The following is a 26,204-nucleotide window of genomic DNA, read 5'->3' as shown; positions in this document are numbered from 1 at the left end:
CGATGGTTTGCATCTGCTAATCCCAAACTCCCAATTCATCCTTCCCCCGACCCCCTCTGGCCCCCTTGGCAACCACAAGACTGTTCTCTACGTCTGTGAGTCTGTTTCTTATGTAAGTTCATTTGTGTCATATTTTAGATTCCACATATAAGTGATATCATATGGTATTTGTCTTTCTTGGTCTGACTTACGTCACTTAGTATGATAATCTCTAACTCATTCCATGTTGCTGCAAATGGCATTATTTCATTCTTTATTTATGGCTGAGTAGTATTCCATTGTATATATATATATATATAAATATATACTATGTCTTTTTTATCCATTCATCTGTCTATGGACATTTAGGTTGTTTCCATGTCTTGGCTATTGTGAATAGTGCCGCTATGAACATAGGGGTGCATGCATCTTTTTAAATTATAGCTTTGTCTGGGTGTATGCCCAGGAGTGGGATTGCTGGATCATGTGGCAACTCTATTTTTAGTTTTTTGAGGAACCTCCATACTGTTCTCCATAGTGGCTACACCAGTTTACCTTCCCACCAACAGTGTCAGAGGGTTTCCTTTTCTCCACACCCCCGAGAGGTGATTTATATGCAGCAAAACCACTGGAGGAGATGAAAGCAGAAGACACTCTTCAGACCCTCTGTCTTCCTCAGTGTCGACAGGACTTTTGCATTTTATGACTTCATAATATTTCTACTTAGAGTGCAGAAGAATGTCACCTTAAAGGCCCCAAAGAAGAAAGGTTATAACCAAAATTCTTCCAAAAGTCGTCACTGTCAGTTTTCTCAGATATAAAAAACAGAGCAGTTGCCTCACAAGAGGCATAAGTTGTACTACAAATCTTGCCTTTTTTTTTTTTTTTTTTGGTCTAGGCCTTCTAAGATGGGAGGAAGTGGACATCTCCACAATTCTACTTGGATGTTTGGAGAAATTCAAGGAAGGGAGCCTCATAAGCAGAGGGACAAGGAACCAGTCCAGGCAAGATCTGAAATTTATTACTTGTTCTTATCTTGAATAGAAAAGAAAGGCTCTTTGTTTAAAAAAATTGCTGTCTGTCCTTTGGACTTCTGAACTTCTCCCTCATTGCTTTATAAAAACAACCTGTTAATTAACTTTGCGCCTGTTAGAAAGAAGTGAGCTTCCTCTGAACTCTAAGGATTCTCCGTGAATTTGTAGAGCTGAGGCTCGAACAAGCAAAGGGCTATGGCTCACCTGGGGTTTTATTCTGACTTTGCCTCCAGCTAGAAGCCCGCCACTTTGGGCCTTAGTTTTCCTACCTTAAAATGGGTTTGTGGATTAGATCGGGGTGGCAGCCTCTTTCGGTAAAGGGCCAGAGCGTAAACATCTTTGGCTTTCTGTACCATACGGTCTCTGGAGCAACAGTCTCTGGAGCAACACACAGACAATGTGTCAGCAAATGGATGTGATTTTGTGCCCATAAAATTTTTTTTACAAAAATAGGCAGCAGGTTAGATTTGGCTCATAGGCTGTAGTTTCAGACCCCTGGACTGGATGGTATAGAAGTTTCTATTGCTAATATTTTATCATTCAACTTATTTTAACAGCAACGCTATTTCCCTGGGAAAGTCACCTTGATTATCCAAACTTTTTAATTATTTATTTTTTATTTATTTATTTTTGGCTGCATTGGGTCTTAGCTGAGGCACATGGGCTTCTCTCTAGTTGTGGTGCGAGGGCTCAGTAGTTGTGGCACGTGCGCTTTGTTGCCTGATCTTAGTTCCCTGATCAGGGATCGAACCAACGTCCCCTGCATTGGAAGGCGGATTCTTTACCACTGGACCACCAGGGAAGTCCCCAAACAGTTGTTGAGTATGGAGTTTGTGAGGTACTTAAGTATTTTTTTTTTTTTTTGCTAATTACTGCAGCATTATTCATAATAGCCAAGATATGGAAACAACATAAGTGTGCATGGAGGGATGGATGGATGAAGATGTGGTCTATAGATACACAATGGAACATTATTCAGCCACAAAAAGGAGGAAACCCTGCCATTTGTGACAACATGGGTGGACCTTGAGGGCATTATGTTAAGTGAAATAAGTCAGAGAAAGAGAAATACTGCATAATCTCACTTATATGTGGAATCTCAAAAGGCTGCACTCTTAGAAACAGAGAGTAGAGTGGTGTTTACTAGGGGCGGGAGGATGGGGCAAAGGGGAAGACAGTGGTCAAAAGAACAAACTTCCATTTAGAAGATGAATAAGTTCTGGAGATCGAATGCACAGAACCGTGATCATAGTCAACAATACTGTATTACATTCAAAGTCGCTGAGAGACTAGGTCTTAAATGTTCTCACCACAGAAAAGAGGCGATAATTATGGGCTGTGATGGAGGTGTTAGCTAACACTGTGGTGCTAATCATATGAATGAATCAGATCAACTCATTCTACAACTTAAACTTACACAGTGTGGTATCTGTCCAGTTTTAGCATCCGGGTGATGGTGACCTCATAGAATGAGCTTGGGGGTGTTCCTTCCTCTGCAATTTTCTGGAATAGTTTCAGAAGGATAGGTGTTAACTCCTCTGTAAATGTTTGATAGAATTCGCCTGTGAATCCCTCTGGTCCTGGACTTTTGTTTGTTGGGAGTTTTTAAATCACAGTTACTTAAACTTACACAATGTAATATGTCAATTATATCGGAGTAAAACAAGTATTTTTCTGCATCTCCTCTTACCTTTTTTTCCTCCATTATTGAATGCCTAGCATGTGTTATAAATGTAAATTACTACCTTAATGTTATTCTGCTTAAGATCTTGTGTGTTTAGGGTTTGTTGCTGTTGCTGGGGGTGGGGGTGGGGAAGCAGGCTGTGTGGGATTGGAGTGTAGGATGCTGGGAGGTAGGTTTGGTGTGGTCTTCTAGATGGGATGGCTGCCTGGGTGTGATGACCCAAACCTGTGAGAACTCCTGGGACGTTAGCCCCGACCTCAGGTGCTCAAAAAGGTAACTGCTTCTGTATCTGGAGCTGGGAAAGTGTGTGAGGTTAAGATTATGGAAGAGCGTGTCTCTATTTAAAGAAAAATGTGATCTCTCTTGTTAGAAAAATCAAACTGGAAAACATGCTGTGATCACCGCGGCCCCAAGCCACACTCAAGAGGGCAAAGTGTGTTGACTCCCTGCTGGAGGGCCCTGGCTGCTCGCCAGGGTGACGCTCTGTCCTGGGCCCTCGCTGCCCTTCCTGGGGACTCCAGCAAGAACAGGAGACCAGTTCAACCCCATCCATTTCTAAGAGCTTCCCTAATAAAAGGATATAGCACACAGGCCAAACGCGAGGAGCAACAGGGAGGCATATACTTATTCTTTATAAGTATTATATTATTGCTACATAAAGCTTCCTTCAAAAACTTGTAGTTTCAAAGTGAAAACTTCTTAAAAGACCAGAGAAGACCATATATCACGATAGGCTGCCTATTTCTGTCAAAGAGTATTATTTTAATTCAAATATTATATTGGCTTTTAAAATCATGAAAAGCAATACGTGCTTATTTAAAAAATCTCCCTCTGTCCATACCCACTGACCCGCCTGCCTACGACTTGCTGGGTAACAACTACAAACGATGCCTTTTGTCTCTGCTGACCACGTGTGTGTCTGTGTGTCTGTATGAGTAGATCCACTGATGATGATACACTCTTTTTGCTTATCCAGGCCCCTGATGTCACCATATTGAAGTCTAGCTGCAATGCGGTAATGCCTTTGATAGATCCTGGATCTTAGTGTAGGAAGTAAAAAAGAAACCTCATCCTTAAACGCGTACAATTGCATTTGCATATTCCACAAGGAGGCCAGTCGAAGCCAATACTCTGAAGTGGAGGTCTGGGTCTGTTTCTAGCACCAAGTTCTACTTTCACCTAAAATATTCAGACGATTGAGGGAAGGGTGCTTGTTTTCCCACAGTCATAAGGCTAACTGCCCTCTTAAAATTTTTACTTTCCTACAGTAGCTCTAATCCTCACCAAATAGTCCCAGGTGCAATGATTATATAAAAACTTGTTGAATCTATTAGATGGAGAGATTATCTGTGTGCTTGAAGCAGATGATATACTGAGATAACATAGGACTGTATCATAGTTAGATAAACTGAAAAGTCAATAAACCAAAAGAAGCATAACTATAAATCACTCCCTAACTCAGCTCCTAGTTGGTCCCCAAGGCTCCGTCAATCCTTGGTCATTTTACTAGGGGCTCCTTAGGGCCATTTAGAGCCAAGCCCACCTTCCTGATTCTCCCACGTGGCAGCAGACACTGTTGTGGACCTTTGTCGGTGGTGTCATTTTGCTCATACAAAGAATGGACAAGGCTGGAGGAGAAAAGCTTCATAGTCTATTTTGTTGAAAATTTGAACAATTCAAAATGGGCTGACACAAAAATCAAAGACTCAGAATGCGTACTGTCCTGGGGAGAAAAGGTATAGCTATTAACTGCATTTGACAAAAATGAAGCATTGTTTTTTCAGGCAAAGCGAAGTTTAAGACAAATGGAATCTGTTGTAAATGTCCCAAGAATAATGAGCAAAGGAGAAATCTACCTTATGTCCCAACATGGATGTAAATATGACCTGTGTACATGGGGAAATGGTTAAAATTAGAGCAAAGTCAGTTCCTGATGAACACAGATGAGCGCACGCTTTCAAAAATTAGTAGGTCCTATGAGAAAGTAGATTTTCTATGGAAGGAAACCAGTAGAAGAAAATAGGATGGTACTGACATCACGTGACAGAGAAAGGGAAAATTGTGTGTGTGTGTGTGAGAGAGAGAGAGAGAGAAGGAAGAGGGGTAAGGAGGAAGCCCAGGAATTATGAGAGCAGTAGAACGAAGGGCACAGAATCTTATTATATCCTAAAGCGACTTTTTAAAAAGAACCAATTCATGGCATAGAGAAATTGTGAAAAGTGGTATTAGAATTCTAAAGGCCTTACTTAGAAACTCCTGTAATATTTAGCCCTTAAATTGTTTGCTTACTTTTCCCCGACTGTAAAAATGATAGATCATAATGTTGACTTGGATGAGGAAGGGTGAGGTCACCGGCTGCCCTGTACAAAAATCTGTTATTTTATGCTTCACCATTCCCTGTGACATCTTCCTGACCCTAAACCCCTGCGGCTGCAGCCAAGCCTGGAGCCTTCCCACCTAGACGGCTGCAGGTGGACGGGGTCCAGGACTTAGGACAAGGCACGTGGAGCCCAAGGTGGAGCAGTCGCTGTCACCTTGGTGGTGTTTTCATTTATTTCTTTTATTATTTGGCTGTTCTCCCACATAGGGCCTCTGGCTAAAGCCCCTCCAATTTAATTTACATTCTATTTTATTTTATTTTTTTGGCTGTGTTGGGTCTTCATTGCTGCACGTGGGCTTTCTCTAGTTGTGGCGAGCAGGGGCTACTCTTTGTTGCGGTGCATGGGCTTCTCATTGCGGTGGCTTCTCTTGTCACGGAGCATGGGCTCTAGGTGCGCGAGCTTCAGCAGTTGTGGCACGTAGGCTCAGTAGTTGTGGCTCTAGGGCTCTAGAGCGCAGGCTCAGTAGTTGTGGCACACGGGCTTAGTTGCTCTGCAGCATGTGGGATCTTTCCTGACCAGGGATGGAACCCCTGTCCCCTGCATTGGCAGGCAGATTCTTAAGCACTGTGCCACCAGGGAAGTCCCTTAGTTTACATTCTAAATGGAAGAGCACAGGACGCCCTCCCAGGCCTTGCTCACTTCCTTCTCTGATAGGCTTGTCAGATTTAGCAAACACTGCAGACACTACAGATAATTCTGTCGTATAAGTAGGTCCCATGCAATATTTGGGATATACTTACACTACAGAAGTATTCACTATTGATCTGAAATTCCGATGTAACTGGCAACCTGGATTTTACCTGGATTTTTATTGTTTGGACTCTGCAAACCCCCAGAGCAGCTGGGAAGGGTCTTAGGAAGGTCAGAATAGCACATTTGGGGTGAAAAGCACAGTACAAAGAGTAAGTAAGTTGTCTCTTAAAGGACGAAACACAAACGCCTCTTAGTTGATCTGAAAACAGCCATTCTGGAGTCCTTGTCACTTTACCCCCAACACTGCTCCCTGCAGGGGTGGTGGAGGTGGAGGTGAGCCAGTAGCCCTTTTCCTTCCCTCGGTCCTTCTGGGCAAGGATCTGCATTTTGCATGTTTAAGGAGTAACTACAGCACAGAAGAGTAGCTGGCGGGTGATGAGGCCGCTATACAGAGAACGGACCAGACACGGAAGAGGACTGGGGGGAGTTGGAAGTAGGGTCAGGGAAACAAGGAAACACCAAAGACACAGTGAGGAAGCTAGAGGCGCAGGCAGACCTTCAAGCCACACCTAGTGCACAATGTAAACACACATAAATATGCCCACGAATGAATTTAAAAATGTGTTCATTTTCTGAATCAACCTTATTTAACTTATTAACCTCGTCTGGGCTGTTCCTGTGAAATTTCCTAGTGTGCAGGAATGCACACCCCCCATCTCTGGTGGGAGACAGCCAGCCAGGGCCAGAGCTGCTGGGCTCTGGAGGGGCTGCTGAGCCAGGGTAACGTCTAGAAGCATCTTTCCCCTAATCCTGAGATCCCAATTTGCATTGGTCCAGAAGGAATGCCTATTGTCTCACCTCTAATGGTTATTTGCAAATTCTATCTCAACCCCGTCTCTCTGGTTAGTAGGATTTTAATTCGGGTTTGAGAACCTATTAATTCTCAAGCCTGCAAAAGTGCTAGGCTGAATGATAATTACATTTGAGGCACCTAGAACAAAACCTGAATAATACAATAGTCTAGCACAGACTCCTCCTTCTAATTAATTTATCCTTATTTATCTTGACTCTTGGTTTGATGATCTTTTTGTAGCATTAGTCTTTATTGGAGTAATGCTGAATTCCGTCAAAGTTAAGACTAGTTAACTATGGAGGGGATTTTCTTCTTGGACCCAGATGTTATGGAAAAAAAGCACCCCAAAACCCATAAAACACACGTACACTGTCACACACAATCCGTGGCTATGTTCCTAGGTAGGTCCAGTGTCATGGTAACCAGTTAAGCTCTTCTGTGCCTCTCTGACTAAAATCAGATCAAAAGACAGTGTAGCAGCGTAAACCTGAACTCAGTTTAGAGGGAAAAGGAGGCTCTGTATGCGTATAGTTAGGAGGTTTTAAAATGGTGAAATAAATCTGCCTACTGTTATAAGGAAAGAAAACTCATAAAGTGTGCATCACCCGTTTCTTATTTTCTCACAGTGGTACTTCAGGTCTTTTGGGAGAGTCATTTTGTGGATCTCTTGGAATTTAAAAAGCTTTCCAACCCTGTGATGCTCAACAGTCAGGGTGTCTGATTCCTGGCGGGGTCACACCCCTAAAAGGCGGGGCCTGATGACGGAGAGTAGGAGTTGGGTGGGATGAGTGTGCTGGTCCTAGGATGTTGTGTGGGTGTTTTGGGAAGATCTTCCCCCTGTGCCATCCCTCTTGGTCCCACAGTTGCAGTCTCCTCTGTTGATACCAGAGATGGAGATGGAGGAAGAAGGGGGTGCGTGGATGTGGCCGGAGGAGGCTGGGGATAGAGGCGGGCAGGGAAGCAGACGCGCTGCCTCGAGGGCTGTGGGTGGGGTTTGGTGAAGGGTGACCGTGTGATAACAGCGAGGGGACCACGTGCAGTGTCTGGGGGCAGTCGTGCCGCCCCCCGGCCGCGGGGCCAGCTCTGCCCACTCACCCGTGCTGCTCTGGATGGTCCTCACGGTGGTGGTGGTACGCGGCGGGGAGGAAGACCTCAGCGACACGCACTCGTCGTCCTGCGAGCAGCCCTTCTCGATGGCGCGCACGTAGCTGTGGCTCCGCATGCGGAAGCAGCCGGGCATCGGCAGGTCCAGGGCCTCCACTGCCTGTGACTCCAGCTCGCTGAACACCGACTCGCACACCGACTCGAACTGCCCGTTCACCTCCATCTCGCTCACCTGCGGGCGAGACGGGGACCGTAACACCGCGCTGCTCCGGGGGAGAAGCCACCTCGCCCTCGGAGCATCTCCAAACTGCATCCCCCAGAAGAACGTCCCGTGCGCTTACAGTAAACTCCAGCGCATTGTATTTCCTCTACCTGACAGACTATAGTAGAATGGTATCTAGTTTATGATCCCAAATAGTCAATTAAATTCTAAAGAAAAAGAACTTTGTTTTTAGAATGCAGGGAAGCGTGGCGTAGGGAAATCTTACATCAGGGCACGCCAAGGTGCTAATTCTTCCCTATTTATAAATGCAAGCCTAGGGGCCAATCTTATAGGCCTACGGCCAGAGTTCGTATATTTCAATGGGGCTGTAATTTTAGGACAAACGTTTCAGAAACTAGTATTTTTATTGTGCCTTTGGAAGTGACTAGCTCGTCAAATAATTTGCATCGACTGAAACTTAATTTACTGCAAAGTATAAAAACAGGCCCTGTATTTTCTGGCAAGATACCCACATCATGCACAAAAATAGACCAAACCCAGATGTGAAAATCTTGAAAGGCACTACTGAGATTTTCAAACTATCTACATACTATTTAAAGAAGGTTTCACTCTTCTCTATAAAAGCTGATATGGTCCACAAATTGTTTATACATGTGTTTTAAAGTGCTTCCAAATGAGGTCTTCCCTTTTCGAAGCATCAGTTTTTATTATTATATTCCCTAATATTCCCATAATTTACATTGGATTTGAGCACCACCTTAAAAAAAAAAAAAAAAAAAAAAAAAAAAGCCAGACCAGGTGCTTCTGTCAATTTACCACTTTGCAGCTGATGGGATAGAGGTGTGGCAGCATTCTTCAAAGTTCTGCTACCTTCCAGAACTTCGTATGTCAAATTTCCTTAATATCAAATTCATGAGTAATTGAAAATTTAACAGATTAAACTATAATTAAGCTTACAGCGTATACTGAAAAGGATGGCAATTTTGTGTGATAGGAAGATGCAATCCAATAATGGCTAATTTCTTTAAACTTCAATTACCTTAAGGCATATCAAGTGGAAAAGAGACATACATTTCTTAATAATAATTCTTTACAGTTTAAAGTAGTATTTTCATATACTTTATCTAATTTGATATAAAATCCCTGCACATTTTCAAGGCTAATAATTATATATGTCCATATTTTAAAATTATGTATATAATATATACTTGTTTTTAGGAGATAGTTGGAGGTGCATTTAAAGGTAAAGGGACATGATGTTTGCAACTAATTGTCAAATATAGAGAGAGTGAGCAAATGAGGCAAAATTTTAATAATCAATGAGTATGAATCTGGGTCAGTGATGTACAGGAGGTCTTTGTATTTCACGTGTGACTCTTGTCAGTTTGGAATGATTTCAAAGTAAAAAGTAAAACAAACTATATATATATTTATTATTATTAATAGATTTTCCCCTATTAATCAAACATCACAAAGAAATAGTAAAGTATCTATCCCTATCAAGGTAACAACAATTACACCTGGATGATTACCTTTCAGAGGGTATTAGTGCCCCCTACCCTATTTTTCATAAATAACGAATCATAAAGTAAATATATTGAATAATTCTGCAACCTGTTTTTTCCACTTAAACTTCTATTTTATACTTATATTCTTAATAGGATTCTCCTTTATTCTCTTTTCTAAAAAAATAAATTTATTTATATATTTCTTTATTTTTGGCTGTGTTGGGTCTGCGTTGCTGTGCGCAGCCTTTCTTTAGTTGCGTTGAGCGGGGGCTACTCTTCATTGGGGTGCACGGGCTTCTTATTGCAGTGGCTTCTTTGGTTGAGTGTGGGCTCTAGGCACACGGGCTTCAGTAGTTGTGTCTCGCGGGCTCTAGAGCGCAGGCTCAGTAGTTGTGGTGCACGGGCTTAGTTGCTCCGCGGCAAGTGGGATCTTCCCCGGACAGGGCTTGAACCTGTGTCCCCTGCATTGTCAGGCGGATTCTTAACCACTGCGCCACCAGAGAAGCCCCTTCATTCTCTTAACTTTTTGTTTTTATTATATACAGATACAGAAAACCATGCAAAATAAATGCATAGCTTGTGAATTATAATAAAGCCAACACCCTTGTACCTAGTACTCAGATCAAGGAACAGAATTTTCTCAGGCACCTAGAAGCCCTTCCATAGACCCCATCCTACCCACAGCCCCCACCCTCCCTCCAAAAGTAATTACCACTCTGAGTTTTATCGCAAGCACTGCTTTGCATTTATGTTTTTTTTTTTTTACCTAAGTGTGTATCCCTAGACCCTACAGTTCAGTCTTACCCATTTTTAAAATTTATATCTTTTAATTCACTTTTAATATTCAGGCCTCCCTCCACCCGTTTTTAACAAATATTACAATGTATCTATTGAAGCACCTGGGGCGTTTGACCTGGAAAGTTTCCCAGAGTCTGGATTTGCTGATTTCCTGCACACGGAAGCTTTAGCATGTTCCACTGTCCTTTGTGTTTCCTGAAATTTGAAAGTTGGATCCAGAGGCTTGATCAGACTCAGGTTCAATCTCTTTGGCAAGACTAGAGGTCATGTGTCATGGGCTGTCTCATCAGGAAGCACATTATGTCTGGTTATCTCTCTTTTTATGCTGTTGGGAGTCATTGATGCTCAGTGCCTAGATCCATTAGTTCATGGGGGGTTGCAAAATGGTGATACTCTTGGTTCTACCAACTTTTACAGTCACTAGTTGGAATTTTTTTAAAAATAAAGAAATGCTTCCTCTCATATTATTTGGTTAGTAGGTTCAGTTCACACAGTAACAGCAGATGTTTGATCTTTTCCCTTTTATTTACTAGTTAAAAAATATATTTATTTGGCCGCGTCAGGTCTTAGTTGCAGTGTGGGCTCTGTTGCGGTGTGTGGGCTCTCTAGTTGTCCTGCAGCATATGGGATCTTAGTTTCCCGATCAGGGATCGAACCTGCATTCCCTGCATTGGAAGGCAGATTCTTAACCACTGGACCACCAGGGAAGTCCCTATTTACTAATTTTTAAGATAATAAATTTGTTCTCTTGTATCTACTAAACATGACCAATTAATTTTTAAAAGTGTCAAAATGGACTCATAGATTTAAAAGTATTTGACGGTTTTAAATCCACTTCTATTTTCATTCTTACTTAACTCATCTGTCCCATCTGTGGCCAGTGGGAACCTCTTAGGTTGGCTCCTGGGTCCTTTTGACATGAGACCAGTGGTCTTTGATAACTTCCTTTGTATCTGGTATGACAAGTTATTCAAAACTTATCTTGCATCTTTCCTGCCCAGTCCTGAAATTAGTGTTTTTCCACAAAGTCTTTTTTCTTTTAGTGGTAAATTGTATCACAAGAACACAGTTTGGGTACCAGGAAGCTTCACTGTCATTGCTACAGGGTTGGTCATTCTTCCTAGACCTTTCAGTGGACAGAGAACTAGGTTATGAATACATCGAATTCAAATTCACACTGCAGTGTTTTTATGTAACTTCTTCTATGTTATATTTATACATATACCTTTATCGCATATTAAAAATCCTCATTTTCAAGGACACAGAAGATGATGGAATTGGGATATACTACAATGATTCATTTGCTTTCTTCTACAATACGTACGCAACAGCCTCAGAGTAGCATACTAATACCACCTGCCCAACCATTACGGAAAACAGTTCACAATTCTTTTTTTTTTTTTGCATCTGCTGTCTCTATTATTCCCTCATTTAAAAATAGTTGTGCTAGATTGACATTATCAGAGCATATAACTTACACGTTCTCTCCCACTGTAGCTCTCACTAGTCTTAGTTTTACAAATAACTATATATTTAATGCTTGCCACTACTTTTTTCATATAAAAAGATAATTCTTCATCCGACTTAGACACAAATATAGGTCAAATAGTTCTAGATGGCTTATGAAGACAAAGAGCAGACCCCTGGCCCACCCAGCCCACCCCCAATTCTCCCTCCCCAGAGGCAACCATTTTCAATTCTTCCAGTTGTATTTTATGGTGTTTGCATCCACATTGCAGAACACATGCTTATGTGAATCTCTTGATATGTTCATAGACCTCTTGGTTTCCTTCCTGCCCTTGAAGCGTCCCTCTTGGAGCCTCCTATCCTACTGCAGTCTATGGCTGCCAAGCCCACTGCCGTCCTGGGATCTCCCTTCCCCATCATCCCAGGGGTGCCCTTTATTATCTAGCCTGTGGTGGAGCCCCTGTTCCCTCTTCCTAATTTTATTCCCTCCTTTTGGTGGAACACATCTTCCAGTGCTTTCTTGGGAAGGCGCCACCTCACATTGACGGAAATGTCTGTACCCCACCTCCACTGCTAAGGGAGAGCATGCTTGCATTTAGAATTCTAGCTGTATCCCTTTTTCCTTCAGATGTTTCCAGGCTTTGCTCCTGTCTCTTAGCCTCCATGTGTGCTATGATTGAGCAAGTGGATGCCTTTCTCATTCCTGAGCCTTTCCATGTGAGCTGGTTTGCCCCATCCCTTTTAGGTACTAAATGAACTAATGTTTCACCATGGCATTCTCTGTGTGGATCTTTCTCCACCCATTTTGCTGGGTACTGTGTGGGCCCTCTCAACCTGCAGATTCATGTCTTTCAGTTCTGGGACCATTATTTCATTAGTAATTGCCTTCCTTCTGTTTTCTCTTTTCTTTCTGAAACTCCTAGTGTTCATTGTTGGAATCCAAGAACAAGAAACATGAAGAAAAATACAGTGATACATCATAATTTCCAAAACCAAACTGGAGGACTTATACTTCCTGATCTCAAAACTAACTACAAAGCTACAATAATCAAAACAGTTTGGCACTGACATAGGACAGACATACAGACCAATGGAACAGAATGGAGAGTCCAGAAGTAAAGTCATGCATCTATTTGCCACTAGTTCTTACATTTGGTCTTTTGGGTTGTCTAAAGCTCACTGTCTGGTAGATGCCTCAGGATGGGCTCATGGAAACAGTATTCCCTGCATTCATCCATGCTTTTAATAGTGTGCCCATGCTTTTTATAGTTGAAAGTCAGTTTTTTTGGATATAAAATCTTTGGTGCACATTTTCCCCCTTGGCTACAAGAACATATTACTCAATTTTATTTTGGCGTAAACTACTGTTATTATAGAGTCTGATGATAATTTAATTTTTGTTCTTTCTTAAGTCACTTGCTTTTTTTGTCTAGAAGTCCAAAGCGGGGGGTGGTGTTTTTTTTTTTTTTTTAATTCTTCAAAATCCTGTAATTTTACTAGACTATGTCTTGGTATTTATTGTTTTGGGTCAGTTTCTCAGGTACATGGTATATTCTTTTGAATCTTTTTATTTCAGGGATGTTTTCTTTAATGTTTTATTATTTGTTCTGGTCCTTTGATTTGATTATCTTCTTCAGAGACTTCTATTATCTCTATGGTCAATCTTTGCCTATCTTCCATATTTATCAATTTCTCTTGAATCCTTTTTAACTCTTCATTTTTTTTCTTGATTTAAAACTCTTCCCCCTTTTCAGGTTCTATTTTTCTCAGTGTATAAAATGTCTCATTCACTTGCTCCTCTATTCCCTCAGTCTAATCTTCATTTCTGAAATGATTTTTCTTTTACTTCTAATTCTTTCCTGAGTTCTGTGGCATCATTTTTAAGTTTTTGAAAATTCAGATATATCTTTTCCTCCCATGTCTTATGTCATTTTCTTAATGTTTTTTAGCTTATTTTGAAAGAGTGTGTTACAGTTTTGATCTATTTTGTGGGTGTGTCTTTCTGTCCTGCTTTCATTTCTGTAGGAATGTTATTCTGCTCCTTATTCTCCTTTCTTTATTAAAGTGACTTTGACTGTGATTTAAAGTGGATATTTTTTTGTTCCTCATTTCTCAGTAAAATTAGTTTTTCTGACCTTGAGAGGGTGATACATTCAGAATTTTCCCCCTGCATTTTCCACAGGGCTTCCTCTTCTATTGTTTTAGCATCGTGTTGCTTTCCAAGATTTCCTGATTCTCTTGTTCCTTCCCCCAACTTTTACCTGAACCTTCTCTTTTCTTCTTTGCTATTATCTCTGTCTTGCTTGTATTTGATTCTATTCCCAGCTGTTTCTTCTGAGAACTGGGCCCTCTTCTTGAAGGAAAAACTGGTTGGTTGGTTTCCAGTGTATACATAGGCTCAGATTTCCCCAACCTCTCCTGATTTTACTGCAGACCCCTTGAATTTACCCGCTCTTAGAGAAAGCAAATCCTTCCCAGTTTCAGCCGCTATTCTCAAATACATACCCCACCCCTCCAAACTACCTGCTGCTGGTTTCCTTCTGCTTTACTCGCATCCATCAAGAAAGTCCTTGTTTTCCTCTGTGTTCTCCAGCACAGATGTGGATGCAACACAGGCGTATGGCTACTGGTGGTTTGTTCCTATCTACTTACATTTTGGGTTCACGGAATATCTTGTCGTCTGATTTTGTTGTAAATGCTGTCCATGAATTTTTAGTTTTTCTATCTAGTTGCTCTGTCTGCTTTTATACAGAGACTCAGAGAGATTCAGACACTAAGCCATATTGTATAGTGTGATTGGACCATAATTTATTTAACCACTGCTTTGTGGATGATGATTCAAGTATGTCCTTGGAGGCCATGCTATGACCAACTTCCTTGTTTGTTTATCTTTATATTCTGGTACTTTCATTTCTGTATTATAAAGTTACACAAGTGGGATTCCCGTGCCAAAAGATTTATTTTACCTTTTGTAGATTTTACCACGTTACTTTCAAAAACAATTGTAGCAATTCATCCCCAATAGCAAGGAAGTCAGAGCTCATTTCTCAACATGGTCACCAGTACTGGGTAGTAGCTGTTTTTGCTGCCTGATAGGTCAAGAGTGATGTTGTGCTATTTCAGCTTATCTTCACCAGCCTACTAGTGTATATGAACATCTTTTCCTATATTTATTGGACTTGGTACTTTTTTCCCTTTTGATTTGCTATTTCATAAGCTTTGCCCCAAATTCTTTTAGGTTGTTTATCTTTTCATACTAATTGGTAGAAACACTTTAGGCAACTGGAACATTAAGTTTTTTTCTTGATGTGTTTAAATATTCCCCCGTCAATTTTAACTTTAAGATGTCTTCTGCTACACAGAAATATTTGAATTTTAGTTAGATTAGATGTCTATCTTTTATTTTATGTTTTCTATAATTCTTATTTTATTAAAAGTTATAATTCTCACCATAATATCGTACACATATTCCCCTAATTTAAAATTTTTTGTCACGTTGTGTTAGTGCTCAGATTTTAAATTCATTTGGATTTATTTTCTATATGGAAAGAAGGAGTAGTTTAATGCTCTTTCTATGATATCATGAGCAATTCGCTTGAATTCTCTGAGCCTCATTTTCCTAATCTTTAAAATGCGTATAATAATACCTACCTCATAGGGATGCTTTCAGGATAAAAAATGAAATATACAAGTGCACATTTCAAGGCACATGGTAGGCATTCGATAAATACTAGATATTATTTTGTGAGATAGCGTAGTGGGGAGAATGAGGTAAGTTACTCTAATTCTCTAAGACTGAGTTTGATAAATTAAAAAAATGATCTTTCTTATAGTTGCTATGAAATTAATGAGATAATATGCAAAGCTTATAGCTTATATCAGGTAAGCAATATTGGTAACTATTCTATTATTCTCATTTTCATAATTACTACTACTGTTATTGGCATTATTATTGCCACCCATACCCCAATTCCAGGAGACATTGGAGAAACTTGCCAGTTAGGAGTCAGGACACCTGGGTTTTCTAGGTCCAGTCACTGACTAGCTGGGTGCTGACAGATGCTTAATTTATTTGAGTTTCCATTTCTTTATATATATAAAGTGAAGGGATGATCTAGGTCAAAAAGCACAGCTAAACTGCTGGTATTACCACCGAGCACAATAACTGCCTATTACATTTGTGTTTTAAAAATGATGTGGGACCTCCCTGGTGGTGCAATGGTTAAGAGTCTGCCTGCCAATGCAGGGGACATGGGTTCGATCCCTGGTCCGGGAGTTGCTGTGAAGCAACTAAGCCCATGTGCCACAACTACTGAGCCTGCGCTCTAGAGCCCACAAACCACAACTACTGAAGTCCGCGTACCCTGTGGCCCATGTGCTGCAACTACTGAGCCCACGTGCTGCAACTATTGAAGCCTGCTCTCCTAGAGCCCGTGCTCCTCAACAAGAAAAGCCACCACGATGAGAAGCCTGCGCACCGCAACGAAGAGTAGCCCCTGCTCGCTGCAACTAGAGAAAGCCCATGCACAGCAACAAACACCCAACATGGCCAAAAAACTATTAAAAAATAAATAAAGATAATGGAGTCCCTCTTCAGAAAAAATTAAAAAATGTTGTGGAAACTCAACACGTTACTGGACAAAATATGTCTGTGGGCTTCTAGTTTACGATTCCAGATGAAGATATTTGAGGTTTGGACTTGAAATAAATTGAGATGTAAATTAAACTAATTTGGAAATGACAGTTATTATACCAAATATATTTTAAAATGTGACTTTCTATAATTCTTTCTTCTCAAGTCTTACTTTAAAAGCCCCTGTTTTATTAGATGTATATATAGTAAAAAAATATAGAAAGGTTATAAACATATAAAAAGGGGTTCAGTTTTTCTCTATCATCCAAGCACAGTCTGTTTTTAAGAATGTTTCATTTCTGTTAAGGTATGAATGGCAGAAACAATTTAGTTATTCTAGACCAATTTCTTGGCTTTCAACATTTTACTTTGATGTTTCTAGGAGCCTTTGATGAATAATATATCAATGATATATCAGGTTTTAAGGAGGAATAGATATAATGTACTTCAATTCTATACTACTAGAGCTGCTGCTAAAGATCTATAAGAGAGAATATATCCGACATCACAAAAACCAACTACTTTTTGAAAAACCTAGAGTATGTATGGTAGGATTGCTTTGAAGAAGAAACCATTCCCTTTGAATAATGACAATGTTGGGACTGCGATAGAAAGTTTGAAATTATCCTTCACGATACTCTATTACTTGAAAACTGAATATGGAACTAGAAAAATGGTGTGTCATTAGGAATCCATTTAGGATGGCTCTACTTTCTGTATTTTACTTAAGGCGAAATGATCACGCCACTGAATTGCAGACTTGACCCACCCCTGGATCAAGGCCCATATATGCCTCTTCAGTGATTTGTTGATACTTTACTAAGTTGTCACCAGGAAGTGACACTGTCTCAAGGAAGGTCAGATCTACAGAGTAGGGACTAAAAGCAGGCAGCTGTGTAGATGCATGTCCTGATGGGGAAGTGACCTGCTCTCCTGGTTTAACCATGTAAAATTATGAAAGCAGTAAGTGTGTATAAACATTTTCCAACGAAATATTCTAAACCCACTGAAGTATTCTGCAGGTATGACACCTGGGATTTGTAGACTATTTTGCAATTCTGGAAGGCTATGTGAGCATGAGCCTGTCCAGAATAAAGATAAGCTTAAAGACGTTTTAAATATTATATTGTTTACTGTGAAAAAAGTAAGAACAAGGCAAGTCCAAATTTCACCAAATGAGGCGCCAACTATTTACCTAAGAGTTGGGATAGTGGGTATCACTGGACAGCAGTACCTAGCACAAATAGGTATGCATGCTCTTGGAGGTTACATTTATTTATTCATTCATTCATTCATTTTTGCATGCTGCTCTGTGCGGCATGGGGGATCTTAGTTCCCTGAACAGGGATTGAACCCTGGGCCCTGGCAGTGGAAGTGCAGAGTCCTAACCACTGGACTGCCAGGGAATTCACTTTGGAGATTACTTTAAAGTAAGGAAATGTACAGTCGGCAAATCCTGGAATCCAGTATGTCAGCTTTCCCTGACTCCTGCCCTACCCTGCTTTCGGAGCCTTGCTGTGGTCCCTGCCTTTGCTTTACAAGAATTCATTTAGAGCAGGGAGCTCTATTTTGATGGTAGGGCCAAAATGAGAGCAGTGGTCCTATCTCGGGGTCTCACTCCGACAGATCAGAGATGCTTCAGTGCTTAGTCTATCACCACCACCAGCATTACCACCTTCACCATCACCACTACCACCACCATTACCACCAACTCTACCACCACCATCATTATCACCTCACCACCATCTCCACCACTATCCTCACCACTACCACCAGCAGCAGCAGCAGTAGTAGTAATGCTCACCTTGATGATCACAGTGTCTTTCAAACTGGCTTCTCTGCCTCTAGCCTCTTTCTCATCCTCTCCAATCTTGCCTACATTTTTTTTTGCTAGATTAATTATCCTCCACCAAAGTTCTGATCATATCTTTTGCCTGCTTAAAAGCTGAAGTTTTAATTAATCTTCAGTCAGTTCCATTCCTAATGAATAAAGTCCAGTCCCCTGGGCTCTGCATGGAAGGCCATGTACAAAACATGTCCCCAGGACAAAATTCAGAACAGATTTCCCATTGCTATAAGTATTCTGAGCTCTAACTACACTTGAGAATTCATTATTCCTTGAATACGCTTTAGGCCAGCATTTTCAAAGTTCAGATATATACGACGTTAATAAGTACTACTTTATTAATGTATTGCTTTATTAGAATCACTTGGAATATTTGTTAAAATGCATATTCCTAGACCCTATGCCTAGAAGCTCCCTCTTTAGAATCCTGGGTACTGAACACCTTTTACTCATTCAATTTGGGATCCTGGTGACAATTTTTTGACCACAAAGAAAGTCCCATTTAACTTCTGGTTACTTATATATCTTACAATGTGTTTATAAGAACTAATATTATGAAAATATGAAGCAGTTGGCACAGTGCCTGACCCAATAAAGGCGGCTCTTATGGTTAATTCTTGCCCTACCTACCTCAGAGTGTTTTTTTTTAAATTAATTAATTTTTAGCAGCATTGGGTCTTCGTTGCTGCGCGTGGGCTTCTCATTGTGGTGGCTTCTTTTGTTGCAGAGCATGGGCTCCAGGTGCGAGGACTTAAGTAGCTGTGGCTCGCTGGCTTCAGGAGTTGAGGCACATGGGCTCAGTAGTTGTGGCTCGCTGGCTTCAGTAGTTGTGGCTTGTGGACTCTAGAGCACAGGTTCAGTAGGTGTGGCGTATGAGCTTAGTTGCTTCACAGCATGTGGGATCTTCCTGGACCAGGGATCGAACCTCTGTCCCCTGCATTGGCAGGCGGATTCTTAACCACTGTGCCTCCAGGGAAGCCCATACCTCAGAGTTTTTTGTTCAAGGAAACAACATTTGTTATTTACAGCACTTTTACGTTTTTTGTGTGCTCTCTGTTAGACTGTAAACTTGGGGAGCAGGAACTAGGCATTATTCACCATTGACTAGCTGGCAAAATCTGGCCCAGTGTTTTGCTCATTGCATATGAGCTGAGTTAATAGTATGGTGCTTAGTTTTAAAAATTGTGATATAAATTAAAATTCAGAGCTCCTAAACATTATTTCAAAAAAATACTCTTTTTTTTTTGTCCTCCCAGAGGAAGCCCTGGAGCCACCTCCTGCTCACCTGGTGGCCCCTGAAAGCTGCAGGGTCAGGCCCTCCAGGAGTCCTAGGTTCAACCCTCCCTTGGTTTGGGCAGCCTAACCCTCTCCCACATTCTCTGAGACCATCAGTGAGAGCCATCACGAAACTTTAGCTGAATATTTCGGATGCAACATTAAGTCACCTTTACTGAGTCTTCATCCCTAGTTCTGGGTACCAGTTCTTAGAAGTGGGCTTGTGTCTTATAACCGAGATGCAGTATTCACCTAGGATCCAGTTGGGGTTAAATAGATCGTATCTCATTTCCCATGCCTGGGTCCCTGTCTTGATTACCTGCTTAATACTTTTATGATTTGACACTGCCTTGGTTTTGCCAATGATGTCTACCCTGTCCTTCTATCCTGCAAACATCTTTCCAACCGAAGCCTCATCCAACAACTCCTTAATGACTACTTCGTTGGTGCCACCTGACTGCTAAGGAATTTCCAAGGACTCCCCTGATGTGCTTTAACCATCTGTCAAGGACCCCTCCCCTGCTGGTAGACTGTTGGTACCAGGAGCCCCCTGTGGCCAAACCAGGCCGCATTTAGACCTGACCTCCTGCCAGACCCATCAGCATCATTCTGGGGGGTGTCAGCCTCCTCACGTCATGCCCTCTTGTTTTCCACCAACCCTGGTACAGTTCACAGATGCAGCCACAGGGCTCACCTGGCTGATGGTGCTCATGGCTCGCATGTAGCTCTCATTCCTGGAGCGGAACTTTGGTGATGTGAGCAGGCCCGCAGGGTCAAGGCTGTCTAGGCTTCGGTTGATGGAGACCTCACTGACCGCCCTCAAGTAACTGTGACTCCGGATCTGGAGTTTGGGGGAGTGCTCATTGGAAATCCTGAAAGAGAACAACGAAAAGTGTGGGTTTAGTCCTGTTCTAACACGCAGGCGGTAATAAGATAGGGTAGGACTGTGATCGACGTGGCACCCTACACACAGGGGCAAATACTAGAGATGCCCTCCCATGGTTGCTAAACTCCCCCGTGGGGGTCTAGGAAAGAAAACGTTTGATGGGAAATCATTGAGATCTGATGACATCAGAGAGCAATTATAATTTTTTCAGCCCAGGAAATAATTTCCTCAATCATATTTTCCAAGGCAGCCTGGGAAGGAGAGTAGAGTTGCTACTGCCCTGCCCCGGACTTCTGCCCTGTGTAATTTGCAAGCTTTTCCTTTGTACCCAATTCTCTTCTGTGCCATCTTTCTGTTTTTGGACTTTCTAGTAACAGCAAGTGGTTATATATCTATAACTATATCAATCGTTCTATCATCTATTTATCTAATCTTGATCTCATTTAGTTGAGATATAACTTAGTGATCAAAACTTAAATTTTAGATGTTAAATATGTGCGCATATCTAAATCTTGATATCCAAAGACAAATCTTTGCAACTTTATACACTTCAGATTTTTTCCAAGATGCATTTTTTATTTTATTTTTTATGAACACATATTTCTTTATTAAGTCAATATTTTTGCAAAATGAAAAAAGCCTTAGCATACAATATCTTTATACTTAAGGTAATAAATCTGGTTATTAAATGTATTCATATTTGATATATTAAATTCAGAACTATTCAACTGTTAATAAATTTCCCAATAGATTTTATTTATTTATTTATTTATTTTTGCTATTTGACATTAGTCTTTTTTAAAAAATTTTTTATTGGAGTATAGTTGATTTATAATGTTGTGTCCCAGATGCATTTTAAAATTATAAAAGTAGAAATTGCTCCTTGCAAAAAGCCGAGCTATCCACAGGTGCTCAAAGCAGAAAGTGGGTCTCCACTCTCCTTATTCCTGCTCCAGAATTCCACTCCCCTGAAAGAACTACCCAGAGCAGCTCAGTGTATGTCCTTCCTTACCCTTTCTATACACGTACAGACAATGATTTTTTTAGTAATTAAAAAAAATTTTTACTGAAATATAGTTGATTTACAATGTTATGTTAGGTTCAGGTGTACAGCAAAGTGATTCAGTTATACATATACATCTATTCTTTTTCATATTATTTTCTATTATATGTTATTACAAGATATTGAATACAGTTCCCTGTGCTATACAATAGGTCCTTGTGGTTTATCTGCTTTATGTATAGTAGTTTGTATGTTTTAATCCCAAACTCGTCATTTATCCCCCTCCCCCTCTTTCCCCTTTGGTAACCACAAGTTTGTTTTCTATGTCTGTGTTTATTACTAATTTTTAAAGTTTGTTTTCACGTGGGATTCAGGGCGATTTTTCTTTCATTATTAAATTAAAAAATTTTTTGCTGTAACATTGCTTGCAATTAAAAATTAAAGTTGAGGAGGAGATAGATGCAGGCCCAATATAGCTGCTGTTATTTATCATTATTCTGGAGATCCTAGCTAATGAAATTAGAAAAAATAAAAAAAGAAATACGAATATAAATATTGTGAAGAAAAGGTGAACTTTGAGTATTTACAGATTATACAGTTAATTAGCTGGAAGGTAAAAGAAAATCAACTGAAAAAGTATGAGAACTAATAAGAGTGATCCCCAAATAGTTACATACAGGGTAAAAATTGAGAAATTAATACTTTTTCTATATACTTCCACCACCAAGTAGAAATTTTAATTAAAAAAATCTCATTCAAAATGGCAAAACATTATAAAATAAGTAGAAATTACAAAAAAGAAGTGTACCAGAAATTTTTGAAAAAAGTGATAAAGCTTTATGGAGGGCAGGGTTTCCCTGGTGGAGCAGTGGTCAAGAATCTGCCTGCCAGACGTAGAGAATGGACTTAAGGACATGGGGAGGGGGAAGGGTAAGCTGGGACGAAGTGAGAGAGTGGCATGGACATATATATAATACCAAACGTAAAATAGATAGCTAGTGGGAAGCAGCTGCATAGCACAGGGAGATCAGCTCGGTGCTTTGTCACCACCTAGAGGGGTGGGATAGGGAGGGTGGGAGGGAGATGCAAGAGGGAGGGGATATGGGGAGATATATATATATATATATATATATATATATATATATATATATATGTATAGCTGATTCACTTTGTTATACAGCAGAAACTAACTATTGTAAAGCAATTATACTCCAATAAAGATGTTAAAAAAGAAAAAGAAAGAAAGAAAAAAAAGAATCCACCTGCCAATACAGGGGACATGGGTTCGAGCCCTGGTCCAGGAAGATCCACATAGAGCGGAGAACTAAGCCCCGTACACCACAACTACTGAGCCTGCGAGCCTAGAGCCCGTGCTCTGCAACAAGAGAAGCCACCGCAATGAGAAGCCAGTGCACCGCAAGGAAGAGTAGCCCCCGCTCACCGCAGCTGGAGAAAGCCTGAGCGCAGCAATGAAGACCCAACGCAGCCAAAAAAAAAAAAAAAAAAAAAAAAATGGAGGGCAATAAACAAGTCCTAATAAAAGAGGAAAACAAATTTCCTGGAGGGAAAACTCAATATTGTAAAAAAAAATTAAACTTTCCCTAAATTAATCTATAAATTTTATACTAAAAACTGAGAATTTGATTAACAGCCACTTTTTGCAGCTACACTGAAGGAGGGGACAAATTAGAACAGATCTAGAATGTAACATCAAAAGGAAACCTCTTATGTATTTTACTACCACAAAAGAGAAACTGATTGTTCTAGCAATGTTCCCTTTGGATCCTGTGCCATTATTGAGATTCCCCATGGACCACTTTATAAACGCCCATGCCAAAAATCCCAGCCAAAAAACAAATAAACTGAAGAATAAATTTTCCCTTTGAGATTTCTTCTAGGAAAAGAGAGACTTAGCTGGAAGCATTTATAACCTAAAGTTCACTTTCACATAGAACTTGAGAGGTGACAAATGTGTTTCTTTGGCTATTTTGTAACTGACCCAGAGCAATGATATTGCCAACATAAAAACTGCTGCTCTTCCAAGCGGTTATCAGGGCAGCATTGGGGGTGGCTGTTTTGTAAATGATCTCCATTCAAAAGAAATGAAAACCCAATGTTTTGAGAAATGAGTGTCTGTCTGCTGGCTGAGATGGAGAAATGAAGCATCATTGAAATAATCATTCACCCTGGCCGCTTGGTATGAAATAAGGCATAATTCCCAAATTACAAACTGAAAAATCATTCAGAAGAGATTGAATAGTTCTACTTGGTGAGTCATTCCTGATAAAACAATGCATTCTTTAATGATACACTGAATATAAGGAAATGAACTCTTTTATCTTGTCCGCTTAGAGAGCAGAGCCCACAGCTGTCAACATAAAGGGTACAGTATGTACATGTGCTCCTGACGCTGAAACAGTCATGAAAGAAATTCCAAAAAAGAATGCAGTGATTATTTTCACCTCAAGAGGAAGTTGATGTGCTAGGAAGGAAAGGAGTGTGCCTATTCAGAAATATTAACTCTCGTGTAAGATTACTTATTTATCAATGTTAGCCTATTCAAATGACATCCATCATTTTTCACTTTCTCCCCAGATTGCTTATGCTAAGTGAACCTCTCATGGCTTATCCCAACTGAACTGAGATTTTGGCCTGGTTGAGCCCCATTCATTATCATGTCCTTTAACTGCACCCAAAGGTGGGACGACGCCCTTAGGTGGCTGTGGAGCAGCTAGACAAAACACTTGGCTAGTGTATCAGTAAGAGCGCCACTGCAAAAAGAGAAAATGCAATAATACTTGGAACACAACATTTAAACAAAATTTTTATTTTATTAAAGTATAGTTTTTTTTAATGTTTTAAAATATTTTAATTTTATTGGAGTATAGTTGATTTACCACAATGGAAAAGAATAGTGATAATAACCTATATGAAGTATAGTTGATTTACAATGTTGTGTTAATTTCTGCTGTACAGCAAAGTGATTCAGTTCCCTCTCTCTCCCTCTCCCTCTCCCTCTCTCTCTCTCTCTCTCTCTCTCTCTCTCTCTCTCTCTCTCTCTATATATATATATATATATAAATTTGTGTGATTATGGTTTATCACAGAATGTTGAATATAGTTCCCTGTACTATACAGTAGGACCTTGTTGTTTATCCATTCTCTATATAATAGTTTGCCTCTGCTAATCCCGAACTTCCAATCCATCTCTCCTCTACCAACCCTCTCCCTTGGGGACCACAAGTCTGTTTTCTCTGTCCGGAACACAACATTTTAAATCAATGTCCCCAAAGAGAAAATGATTAACCCTGTAATATGTCACTAAAATTATAATTCCACAAGATGAATAAGCTCTGGGGAACTAATGTACAGCATGGTAACTAGAGTGAATAATACTGTGTCATGTACTTGAAATTTGCTAGGAGAGTAGAACTTAAGCATTCTCACCACACACACACAAAAGGTGAGGTGATGGAGGTAATAATTAACCTGATTGTGGTAATCATTTCAAAAAACATGCAGTCAAACTATCCATTGTACACTTTAAGTATATACCATTTTGTCAGTTATAATATATACACGTTATAATATATATAAATATATACAAGTTTGTCAGAATGGATAATAAAGCTGAAAAAATATAACTTCAGATGGTTTGAATTTTTTTTCCTCCAGAGAAGGAAATGCTTCATGACTCTGTGACTCTAATGGGAGAATTTCTGGAGGTGATGGACCATCTTCCTGATTGATCTGTATCCTAATTTCTGGGTTTTTTTCTTTTCCCACTTTGCCTTGATTCCGTCTTATAAAAGCATTGAAATGTCAGGTTATTCGATAGGACTCAGAGGAAACATTTTATTGACTCTGGGGTTAATCCAATTGCTCTGTTTTGAAGATGAGAGGATTTTGTCCTTGGTCGTGACTCTGTTATCAATTCGCTCTCACAGGCATTCACGGCTTCAACTGAGAGGCTCTGATTCCTTGGGCCTCAGTGTGGAAAATGGTACTTAGTGGGCGACACTGCTCAGTTACTAGTTTTGGGGGATCTAATGCAAGGTGTTCTTTTGGTCAACCTGCTTTGGTAAAACCGAGCCCAGCGTTCTTCTCAGCAACTTCATGTGCGATGCCTTTATAGTCCTTCTGAAAGTATAAGTGGCATTCAAGTTGCTCACTTTGGCAGCTCTGAACTCTTGAGTTATTTCTACTTTATAATAATAGCTGACATTTATTACCATTTACAAACCACTTAGTTATTATTAATACCAACCTACAGATAAGGAAACCATGGTTTCAAGGAGTTATGTCATGTTCAAGGTAATTGAGACGGAACCTTGGTCTTTCCCTGACTTCTGTATTCTCTTCCCATCTCCTATATCTTGGGCAATCTTGCCTGCACTCACATGGGGGTTCCTATTCCTCTCCCTTGCCCTCAAATATTCTTATTCCCTAAGAATTTACAGTTCTTTATATTCTCATTTTTTCTACATGCTCTCCTTGGACAACCTCATCTGCTCAGTGGCTTCTACTACTAACTTTATCCTGACAACACACAGATCTATTGGTAGCCCATAGCTCTTAACCTTTAAAACTAAACTTCCAATTAACTGTGCATTTCTACCCAGGTGTTCCACAGGTATCAAATACTCATCACAACCCCCAAATGAACATGTTACCTTTTCCAATTTGCTCCTTTTTACTTATTCCACATTGAGATGAATGGCATTGAAATCTATCCTGTCAACCAAACCAAATATCCAGGTGTTTATCCTGTTTCCCTGTTAACTGTCCAAATCCAGTTGATGATCAAATTTTCTCAGCTTTGATTCCTGGTTACACT

At 40.3% G+C, this 26,204-nt stretch overlaps 1 protein-coding gene across 1 annotated transcript in view; it reads right to left on the bottom strand.

Moving 5' to 3' along the window:
* The window catches only part of DLGAP1 (DLG associated protein 1), a 320,327-nt gene that overhangs the window by 154,071 nt on the left and 140,052 nt on the right, over positions 1-26,204 (bottom strand). The window contains exons 3-4 of the mRNA XM_033837587.1: positions 20,173-20,350; positions 7,720-7,960 (exon numbers count right to left, since the gene is read on the bottom strand). Of these exons, the coding sequence (XP_033693478.1) occupies positions 7,720-7,960; positions 20,173-20,350 (419 nt within the window). The remainder of the gene's footprint in view (positions 1-7,719; positions 7,961-20,172; positions 20,351-26,204) is intronic.

Source organism: Tursiops truncatus, chromosome 13, assembly GCF_011762595.2.
Source record: "Tursiops truncatus isolate mTurTru1 chromosome 13, mTurTru1.mat.Y, whole genome shotgun sequence".
Taxonomy (NCBI): Eukaryota; Metazoa; Chordata; class Mammalia; order Artiodactyla; family Delphinidae; genus Tursiops; species Tursiops truncatus.
This window is presented reverse-complemented; position numbering and strand designations above follow the sequence as displayed.